This window comes from Sinocyclocheilus anshuiensis, unplaced genomic scaffold (assembly GCF_001515605.1).
Source record: "Sinocyclocheilus anshuiensis isolate Anshui unplaced genomic scaffold, SAMN03320099.WGS_v1.1 scaffold452, whole genome shotgun sequence".
In the NCBI taxonomy this organism is placed as follows: domain Eukaryota; kingdom Metazoa; phylum Chordata; class Actinopteri; order Cypriniformes; family Cyprinidae; genus Sinocyclocheilus; species Sinocyclocheilus anshuiensis.
In genome coordinates, this window is record NW_015555719.1 from 193,315 (window position 1) to 204,858 (window position 11,544).

The following is an 11,544-nucleotide window of genomic DNA, read 5'->3' on the forward strand; positions in this document are numbered from 1 at the left end:
CTGTAGATCGATTGCTTTGTTCCGAAACAGGGATTAAAATTATTACAATGTTGCTTTTTATTCTTGGTGCGGTTCGCTTTCACACGGCAAAGTTTCTAAACGGACTAAATTTTTTAATACAAGTTACGCGCGAGTAAACTGTTCTCTCATTGGTCAAAGTTACACGGTTTATTTTCCGGGATTCCACTTAGCTGTCACTAGGGCTGTTCGATTCCGAAATTTTTGGAATCGAGTCCGATTCCGATTCCTGGTTCTGGAATCGATTCCATGAATCGATTCCTCACTTGTTTTCGATTCTTTTTCGATTCTTGTTTATTTTAGATTGAAGGAATCTATAATCTCACCATTACTGCAGGATAAAGGTCGTAGAAAGTATCCTCTTCATAATATGAAGCTTTATTTGTAAAAAATACAAAGTGGGCATAAAAGGCGGGAGCTGGTTGCTGAAACCACACCCACCTAGCTCGACGGTGGTGACAGCAGCGGCAAACGAGAGAGAGCGGGAGGTTGCTGCTTGCTTGAAATTAGTGATAGCCCACAGCTCAGCAGGACATGCGTTTATCGTATGAATTGAACATGACATGAAGTGTCTAAAATAAATGTGCACAGTTCAGCTGAATGATGAAGTTTACTTTGACTGTATGCTTTGCACAAAATTAACAAACTGTACACTGAAACAAGAACATTAACAATAACTGATAGAGCTCGTGGTTTCTCTGTCAATCAGATGCGCTCTCAGCCACTGATCTATCCTCGGGACGTTTTCTTTTATAATTATCATGGGCTGATAGAAATGTTTAAAAAAAAATAGTATTTTAGATGGAAATAAGATCAAGACCCTTGATCACGTCATGATCTATTCTGTCGTGCAGCGCTCAAAATTGTGGACAAGCCAGGTCCACCGTAAAATAACCTCTGAATCGTTTTTTTGAACTGGTTCTAATGACTTCTAATCACTTTTAGCGAGCATGAGGGAGGCGAATAGTAATACAGCAGTATTGGAGCAGTAACCTTAAAAGGACATCTTTGTACATTTTTTACCCCTAATAGGAACATATTAATACCTTAGCGTAGTAATTTGTACCCTTAAGGTACTAATATGTAGGCATACCTATTAGGGGTAAAAAAGGAACAAAGATGTCCTTTTAAGGTTACTGCTCCAGTGACAAGCTGTTGTACCCCAAAAGGTGCAATTTTGGCCCCTTTTTTCTGTATATAGCCTATACATCCACAACATTCCGACTCTCTAACCATTAGGCCACGACTTCCCCTATTTGTATGGCCATCACATAAAAAAGGTCTAAATCCTTAGTCTGGGGCCGTGGAAAATAATTAAAGGTTCTCTCCTGCACTGCACCTTCACTTCACTTCCCTTTCCCTTTTCTTAATTTTCCTTTTTTTTTATTGTCTGTCATTTCTTCACCAGCAGGTCTACTGTTATGAACAGAACTGTGTCCACCTTGTTGAAAACAACCACCTCATTTCAATTTGTTAGGACAGAATGCTATTTATCTTAAAATGACTCAAATACACTAGATTTAACAAACCTATATTTCATACAAATATACACTACTAGTCAAACGTTTTTGAAAGATTTTTAATGTTTTTTAAAGTAGTCTCTTCTGCTCACCAAGCTTGCATTTATTTGATCCAAAATACAGCAAAAACAGTAATATTATGAAATATTGTTACTATTTAAAATAACTGCTTTCGATTTGAATATATTTTAAAATTTAATTTATTCCTGTGATCAAAAAGCTGAATATTCAGCATCATTACTCCAGTCTTCAGTGTCACATGATCCTTCAGAAACCATTCATGCTCATTTGCTGTTCAAGAAACATTATTATTATTATTATTATCATCACTATTTTTTTGTGAATAGAAAGATCCAAAGATCAGCATTTATCAGCATTTATCTGGGGGGGGGGTTATAGAAATTATTAGTTTTATTTAGCAAGGATGCTTTAAATTGATCAAAAGTGATGATAAAGACATTAATAATGTTACAAAAGACTTCTATTTCAGATAAATGCTGTTCTTCTGAACTTTCTATTCATGAAAGAACCTGAAAAAAAATCTACTCTGTTTTCAACATAATAATAATAAATGTTTTTTGAGCAGCAAATCATTATTAGAATGATTTCTGAAGGATCATGTGACACTGAAGACTGGAGTAATGATGCTGAAAATTCAGCTTTGAAATCACAGGAATAAATTACATTTTAAAATATATTCAAATAGAAATCAGTTATCTTAAATAATAAAAAAATTTCACAGTATTACTGCTTTTGCTGTATTTTGGATCAAATAAATGAAGGCTCGGTGAGCAGAAGAGACTTCTTTAAAAACATTAAAAATCTTACTGATCAAAACCTTTTGACTGGTAGTGTATTAAAACACATTTTCTAAAGTGCCTAAATGTCAAAATTAGTACAATATTTTTGTTGAAAAATTCTAATACTGAACACATTATTGAGTTATTAGGTTGTGACTCATATTATTTTTGTGTTGCTGTCTGCTCAAGCTCCTGCCCTCCCTGTAAAATAAATCCACGTGAATATCTGTCTCTGCTAAATTTTTTATGTAATTTTACAATCGATATTGATGTCCTTTAGCACAGTTTTCTGAATGATGATAATAATGGAGTGCTAGTACTGATACTAACAGTTTAATACTCAACTAGGTTAATAAAGACAAAACTATCTAGCGTATTTACAGATGAAACTGACCTGCACTTGAAGCCCTGAACAGGTCAGTGATGTTGCTATTTCACTGCTTCTTCTGGCCACTTTCTCTCTTCCATCGAGTCCCGCACATCGGTTCTGTTCGGAACCGTTTGACGGAAGCGCGGAACAGACGTGAGCTGATTCGTATAGCGCAGCGCTGCCAGTCAAGACCGATTTATGATTTATTATCGATTGAAAAAATCGGAAATGATCACTTTGGTACATTGAGAAGGCATAAATATAAAATAATAATAATAATAACTTTCATCGAGTCCCGCGCATCGGTTCTGTTCGGAATCGTTTGATGGAAGCGCAGATCAGACGTGAGCTGATTCGTATAGTGCAGCGCTGCCAGTCAAGACTAACCGATTTATGATTTATTATCGAATGAAAAAATCGGAAATGATCACTTTGGTACATTGAGAAGGCATAAATATAAAATAATAATAATAATAACTGCAAAAAAAACAAAAAACAGTGCAGCGGGCCAAATCAGCCGCCAGGCCACCGGGAATTCTCCCGGTGCTCCCGATGGCCAGTCCGGGCCTGCTCAATACTCCTATAAGCCTGCAGCCCTGCACCATTTATTTCTTTGGTGTAGTGCAGTCTCTGAATTTTATGGGAATTAAAAGTGACACTTTTCCCCCCTTTTTTCAGTCTCTGAAGGCCACACGGAACTTTTCTGTGTCGGATTGGAGTAAGAACTTTGAAGTTGTGTTCCAGGATGAGGAAGGTTGGTTAACCGACTGATGCTATTAGCTTTAATAATTATTCTTACGCATTTCACAAAACCTGTCAAGAGCATTATTACATAAAAGAAAATTACATAAATTACATAAAATGAAATAAAAAATAAAATAAAGCATATTTTTTAACCATTAAGATTTATTTTCAAAGTGACATTTCATGACTTTTTTTTAACCATTAATAAACCCATAATCATATTTAAAGGTTAATTTGTTCTATGTGTTTGGTTGTGTTTATTAGCTCTGGACTGGGGTGGGCCACGGCGTGAGTGGTTTGAGCTTATCTGTAAGGCTCTGTTTGATACAAATAATCAGCTTTTCACACGCTTTAGTGACAACAACCAAGGTTTGGTAAGTCATAGTTGTACAAAACAGCTTTTTATGCTGCTTGATATTGCAAACTGGTATTTCTTATCATATTATTTTAATGTATTGTTGTAATTATAAACACTCTGGTTTGTAGCGCAAATAGTTTTTATTGTATTTACTGCATTTTGCTATTTTTCTAGTTATTTACCTAAAGCAACTAATTAATTGGAAGTCTTGCACATTCACAGAAAATAGCTTATTATAACGTTGCAAAGTAAGGTGGATAAAGAGTTCTGTACAATTTTCTGTGTATATTACGCTGGGATATGAGACAGTATTTTAAAGGGGATAAAATGACACTCATCACCTTTAAATAAACTGTCGTGATATACACATTGACTTTTTAATGTTGATGTTGGTCAAGAGTTGATATGGAATGAGCTGTTCTATGTTTTTTGGGCAGGTCCACCCAAACGCTGATCGCCCTCCTCACCTGAGGGTGAAAATGTATGAGTTTACAGGACGAGTGGTGGGGAAATGTCTGTATGAATCAGCTTTAGGTGGGACCTACAAGCAGCTGGTACGAGCCCGATTTACCCGCTCCTTCTTGGCTCAGATAATTGGATTACGAATGAACTATAAGGTGACAATTGATTCATAGCCTGCTAATAAATGTAAATTTTAACCTGTACTGATATAGTTTATGCCTCCTTTACAAATGAACACTCATTTTATGAGTAGTCATATCTCCTCTCTTTGGGTGCAAATTTTGCAAAGCATACATGTAAACTTGTCACATTTGAAAAAGACCATTTACATGATTCATGCAAATCCAATGAGATTTTATTTGGGGGATCTTTCTGTTCATAGCAATTATATATGACAAACAAAAACTCTTTTTTTAGGCTGAAATGTGAGGTTTATCTAAAAATAGTAAGTATATAGTTCTATTTCTAATATCAGAGCCCCAGTAAACGTTTTTTTCAGTCTGGAGTTTGCAAGTATGCAAATACTCTTACTTTCCTTGAATGAAATTATATGAGTGTTTGTTTATTTTTTGTTTTTCTTTGCTTTGGCAGTACTTTGAAACTGATGATGAGGAATTTTACAAAACCAAGGTGTGCTTTATTCTTAACAACGATGTCAGTGAAATGGACCTGCTGTTTGCAGAAGAAAAATATAGCAAGTCAGGACACCTGGAAAAGGTAGTCATCATTAATTCAATGAAAAACGAATAAAAAATGAAATCTGTTCATTTTAATCTTGATTCCAAATACAATAATACGGTTAAGTGCATGTGTGTATGAAAGTGGTCTTAAGGCAGGGGTGTCCAATCCTGTTCCTGAAAGGCCAACATCCTGCAGAGTTTAGCTTCAACTGGCTCCAACACACCTGCCTGGAAATTTCTAGTGGGTCTAAAGACCTTGATTAGCTGGTCCAGGTGTTTTTAATTAGGGTTGGAGCATATATAGGACAGTGGCTTCCAGGAGCAGGTTTGGACACCCCTGCCTGAAGGATTATTTGAAGGTGCAGGTGATTTTTTGTTGTACACTTTCACTAATAGTAATAATATTACAGGTGGTGGAATTGATATCTGGTGGTGCTCAAATTGCAGTGACAAATGAGAATAAAATTCACTACTTAAACCTGTTGGCCCAGTACAGACTAGCCAGTCAGGTGCGAGATGAAGTAGAACACTTTCTAAAAGGTAAGAGCCCAAGTTTCTGTCTCTTTATTTAAACTTCTGTACGAAATCTCCTTAACCAAATTAACTGAATGACCTCTTCTGTTCAGGTTTGAATGAACTGGTCCCTGAAAACCTTCTGGCCATATTTGATGAGAATGAATTGGAGGTGAGAAATTACATTAAATCGTAGATATACAGCAAATTAGAAGAATTGAAAATCATTCAATAAAGGAAGTTTATTAACAATAAACAAAACTTAAATATAGTTAAGGATTTCCAGAAAAAAGACCACATAACAATAGTTTTCATAGCTGAACCCCTTTATCTGAGCACAGTTCAGTTTACATACCCTGGTTATATAAATCCACATACTAAACATATCTTTGGATTTCAGACCAGTTTGATGAGCTGTTCCATAAACATCCCCTGGCTGATACTTTCTTGAGGGAACAATTTTTTTCTTTCTTTTTTTTTTTTCAGACCCTTTTAGCAGCTTTTTTTTTTTTTTTTTCCCCAAATAAAAAGAGCATAGCACCAAAGCTAGCAACTTCTTGACTGGACTCTGGACTCTGACTGTCAGTTCAAATCTGATTTTTATGCATATCTGGTCATAATCTGACAAATACGATTTTTATTAATCCATTTCAAGATGCATTCATATGTGGTTTTAAATCCTATTCAGATCTCATTTCTTGAAGTCCTTTTCAGTCTGATTCCAGCTCAGATCAAATTTCACATAACTTTTCTTAGAGGTCGACCGATTTATCGGTTTTGCCAATTAATCGGCACCGAGAGTTGATCGCTGGAACTATCGGTTATCAGCAAAAATCCATGCTGATAGTTTTTCCGGGTTGCGTCCATTCGTGCATGGAGCGGCTGAGAAGGGTCCGCTGTTATTATACAGTGCGAGAGCAGCCTCTAGAGCCGGAAATCACTGACACCTATGGCGCATTTCCACTGTGTGGTACGACTCGGCTCGGCACGGCACAGTTCGGCTTGGCACGGTTTGCATTTCCACTGCAGTTCAGTACCGCTTTAGAGTGGGCGGGATTATTCACGTCGTTATAGTTGCGCCGCCTCTACTGCTGCGACTCTTGAAAAAAACGTTTTCATATCAAGCTCTCGCTCTCTGCTATCAACGAGAGGAACGTCTGTTCTTCCGCAACAGACAACAAAACTTTTTGGTTGTTAAAAAAAGGTGCGCTCGTAGTGTTGTTTGTTTTGACACATAAGGCTGAGCGGGAAAATTCAGATGCAGATTTAAATGCAGCCGACAGAAAATCCTGCCGCGCCATAGAGTGCCAATCACGTAGTTTTCTATTAAATTACATTATATTTGTCCCAAATCATTGTTAATGTACATAATGACTTCACCCTATGCTGTAAAATTGTGTATTGTGCATTTTTCAGCGAATCGTTTGTCTTTCTGTGGCTCTCATAAAGTATGCTTCATTTATTGAGCTATAGATCATGCTTTCTCTTTCCGTTTGCTCTGTTTATTTAAACACCGAACTTCAAACTCATCTATGCCACATTGTTCATTATTGCAGTGAACCTTTGCCCATTTGGTGATTTAAATAAACTTAGACTGCCGCTTGAACTGAACGTGACGCGTCCGGTTTGTGTGATACCTGCAAGTTCTCCTAGACGCGGGCAGCCCTGTGCTATTGCCAGGTGTGTGACTAACATATTTTATTTTGATTAGATAATCATCGTGTTCTAAATCAGAAGCATATAAAGTGTGCGATTATGATTACTTTTGCGTCCATTCATTTAAAAAAATTTTAACCCAGAAGTGAAATACGGAAAATGCGGTTGTTTCTTTAATGGTTCAAACACTGATGAATAGAATAAGCAGACACAAACAAATTTTAACGTTTAAACGTTCAGTTTAAAAACTATCAGTTGATTAATCGCCATTGGTCAGTGCAGTCCAACCTAACTATCAGCATCAGTAAAATCCATCGGTCGACCTCTAGCTTTTCTGCCTTGTTTTCTTTTTCTCCCACAATGTAAAATGTAAGCCTATCAGATGTAAGAAACATGCTGAAAGTCAATGCAGAAACAAGGTTGTGTTGTTGAGATGAATGTCAGCCTGGTATCCACACGTTATTGCCCTTCTATAGTCCTGTCCAACTTTCCTTGTGTAACAGCCCATCTCCCGGTATCTCCTCCGTGCTATTGAGATTGTGCTAGGAGACACACCACACCTTCCGGTGGCACGTATTGAATTGCCATCCTGGAGGAGTTGGACTACCTGTGCAACCTGATTGGGTTGCAGGGACTGCCACATTGTAGTAGTAATGAGAAGTAGTGAGAAGGACCCTAACAAAATGCAAAACTAGAGAAAGATCTGTCAGGAAGGATAAGTAGAGAGCAATTGTTTGTGACCACCTCCTGCAAAACCATTCTTTTTGGGGGGGTTGTCTTGCTGTTTCCTCTCCAGTGTACCTGTTGTTACTTTCATTTGCACCAAAGCAGGTAAAACTTATTCACAAGCACTTATGCTTCTTAACCGGACAGATTGATGTCCCTAAAGTTGAACTGACTTGGTGGTATACTTTGATGATTAAGTGTTACCTTCATTTTTTGAGCAGTATAGTTGGGTCATTCCGTGTCAACTCAACCAGGTCTCCGACTCAAATTTTTGTTAATATATTGCTCCAGCAGTAAATTGTTAAATTGTACACATTTTCAGTGGTCAAAAACCAAATGGGGATCACGTTGTATACAGATGAGTAATGTCTGAAGAACAAATAATGTAGCATGTGAATGGAGCCTTAATGGGTGTTTTTTTTTACAGACTCGTCATGTAAAGTCGATGTTTAAAAAGTGAAAGTCTATGTAAAGCAATATTAAATAAATATGTGTTCTGAGTTTGTCACAGCACAGAAAAATGTGTTATTAAGCACCTAGCCAAATTTGAATGTTAAAAAAATGCCAAGTAAATAAAATAATTTATAAAAATCTTGAAAAAATAAGCAGTATTCTCTGCTCTCAAGTTTGTAAAACTATCCGGTGTAAAATGTTCTCTGCAGAGTGTAGTGAATTTGCTTTCGCCAACCTAGGGAGGCGAAATAGTGATGGGTGATGGGTACTCATGTCACCAATGATGTTATGATTTTTGGATCACGTGTCACTTAAGGTGTGGTTATGAGTAAATCACATAAGAAAGATTGGTGGGATCTCTAACTTGTAGAACCTCTTACTGTATCGTGAACACAAGGAAGACACAAGTGTAATAAAATACATTTATTAACAAAAGATGGACAAGAGTAATCGACAACTACTAAATAAATAAGAACCATGAATAAAAAAGGAATAAAGTGCATAAGATGTATAAAATGCAAGTGATTATGTTGGGTGTTGCTATGTCAGAGCTATGTTATCTGGAAAGATAAACTGTTGCTACTCTGAAACAAATAAGGTGAAGAACCTTATTATGCATCAAACAAATACGTGAAAGATTATTTATCAACTGTAATCAGCTATATAATATCTAATGTAAATTAGGCAATCATATACTGATAATATACAACAATGCCAAGGTCTCTGGAAGAGGTTTGGATAAGTAATAATTATGTTTTCTGTGGTTGAGTGAGCAGTCGACTCATGAGGTCGACTCGATGAGGTGACGACTTCATCCACTCTCCTGGAGCACCAAAGGGTCCTAAAATCTGGAACACGCTGATGTGGCCCTGGAGTAGGTGCAGAAGGAAGGTCCTTGCCTGGAACATGCAAAATGTACCTTGAAGTGAAGGTTTCCTCTCCGGAGCTTAACCTTGTTGCAAATGTATGTCTTCTACCTCTCTGGGCTAGAGACTCAGAACTTGGTCAATCCACATCGTCTCTCTAGGATGGAGACTCAAGGTGTGCTGCATCTGTTGTTGTCTCGCTGGACAAAGACTCTAAACGTAGAATATCTCTCTCCTCACAGGCTGGAGGCTCAGCAAGTGGTCTTATCTGTTGCTGCCTCACAAGCTGGAGACTCAGGACTTGGTATCTGTTATTGCCTCTTCCCGCATGGGCCAGAGGTTCAGAATGTTGATGTTTCTGTCTCTCGGAATGGGAGACTCAGAACGAGTGTATCTGCTAGTGTCTCACCCTTGCAGGATGGAGACTAAGAACGGTGTATCTGCTATTGTCTCTATGGATGGGACACTCAGAACGGATATCTGTTACAGTCTCTCTGGACAAAAGACTCAGAACTTGTTGATCTGTTAGTGTCCCTTCCCTTTCAGGACTCAGACTCAGAACAAGGAGTGTCTTTTGGGAAGGTATCTTCATCCCTTTCCAATGAGGAGGAGATTGCAATTTGCCACTTCTCCATCTCAGTGCTGTGATTGGCTGTTTCCATCAGAGTGGGGGAACATGGTGTGGCCCACCCCTCTTTCCTCCTGTAGAAGTTATTTGCATAGTCCAAACACAAATTTAGAAAACTGTCACTAAAGTTTTACTAGTGCATTTTTCACTTACCAAACCAGAAACATTGTCCAAACATGATGGAAAAAGATTGAACCGTCATGCATGGATTCATTTGTCCATTAACAGCTGAGTTTGTGTAAGATGTTGCACTACACATTGCTGTCACTGAGAATACTTATTTCTCTGAATAAGTATAAGATGTGTATGTTGTAGTTTGCATCAATTTAAGGTTTGAGAACATAGATATGAATGGATTTGGGTGTAACTCTGTGATCTCTCTCACCCACTGTTGCTGCGTCCAGAGGTCCTAAGGAATTTTTATGGCAGTCACAGGCTAAAACCTTAGGAATCAGTCTGTTGGTGGGTGAAGCGCAGAAACTGCATTTTGACCAATGAGAAGTCCTGTCCTTCCCGGGCTTTGTAACAAAGGTTGTCTTCCTGCCCTCTAAGAGGTGTAAGGCTGTTGTCCTGGCATCTTTATCTGGTGGAGTTGGACAGTTTGCTTATTTTAATCCACCAAGATCCAATCAAAATGTAACAAACCTTTGTCCACTATTGTGGTCAGAGAGGGGCCCTGCCATAAACTGGGCCCTGGAATGTGCTGTCCACTACATTTGCTTGGTCACGTGGGTGATCCTTAGCTCTACATCAAGGTGGCTCTTCACAAAATTTAATCCACCTCTTCTTGATATAATAATTTTTTAGGAAATTTAAATAAGGAGACCGAGCTGTTTTGTAAATGATCGCAACCAAGTAATATGCATTTATGTGATGAAGGCATAGCTAGCAAACTGTAAGCTGTAATAACTAACGGTAATGACAGTAACTCGCACACCTCTGATGCTAATGCACTCTAGTTATTATAGTGTTAGGGGCGGGGCCATGCTAATTGTACTAATTAATACTAACAATACTAATTTCACAAACATTATGGGAACGTCACTTTTGAGCATTCTTTGAAGCAAGTAGTAACATTTAAAAAACGAACATTCAGCTGAAATATTTCGTGCTAACGCTTTGAGAAGGTTGTTAAAGATTAGATAACATCTAGATAGATTAACCTTGCTGGAAAAACGTTTGTTCAGAACATTGAGAGAACTTTGCTGGAACGTTCTGAGGGGCTGTTCACACAGAATGCGTTTTTCCGTTCCAATGTGCTACTTCTCCACTGTCTTTCTATGCCAACACTAGACGGACGTGTTTGACCTTTGCGCTCACATCTCACGTCTTTTGCGGCGTCTCACACATGAGCATTAAAGACGCCATGTCTTAAAAGTTAAAAGAATTAAAATTTGTACACACAGCGCCGCTCATCAATGTCAGTTCCAGAACAGTGGACCAATCAGAAGACCCCAGAGGCGGAGCTAGCATTGCAGGCTTTTGTTTAGAGTATAGCAGGTTGGAATGGCAACTGTTTTATTTGATGCTAACACGACAGAGGAGGTGTTTTGTGCTGGGCTTTGTTTAAAACCATTCCTGAGTGCCGCGTCTCACGTTTTTAGGCACAAAGGCGCTTTCTGTGTGAACGGCCCCTAAGATTATTTCCTAAAAGCTGGGAACAAGCCACATGTTTTTGATGTTGCATTGTGAGTATCACAATCATTTCTGCAAGTACACACACACACACACACACACACACACACAGACA

The 11,544-nt window shown here is 38.1% G+C and overlaps 1 protein-coding gene across 5 annotated transcripts in view; it reads left to right on the top strand.

Moving 5' to 3' along the window:
* Positions 1–11,544, top strand: part of arel1 (apoptosis resistant E3 ubiquitin protein ligase 1) — a 96,781-nt gene that overhangs the window by 62,724 nt on the left and 22,513 nt on the right. For 4 of the 5 annotated variants that reach the window (XM_016465507.1, XM_016465510.1, XM_016465509.1 and 1 more), the window contains 6 exons: positions 3,387–3,462; positions 3,717–3,826; positions 4,248–4,427; positions 4,864–4,989; positions 5,363–5,492; positions 5,579–5,637. In XM_016465507.1, coding sequence (XP_016320993.1) covers positions 3,387–3,462; positions 3,717–3,826; positions 4,248–4,427; positions 4,864–4,989; positions 5,363–5,492; positions 5,579–5,637 — 681 coding nt within the window. Of the gene's footprint in view, positions 1–3,386; positions 3,463–3,716; positions 3,827–4,247; positions 4,428–4,863; positions 4,990–5,362; positions 5,493–5,578; positions 5,638–5,865; positions 5,968–11,544 lie in introns of those variants that run through there. The other variant, XM_016465511.1, reaches the window with a different exon arrangement.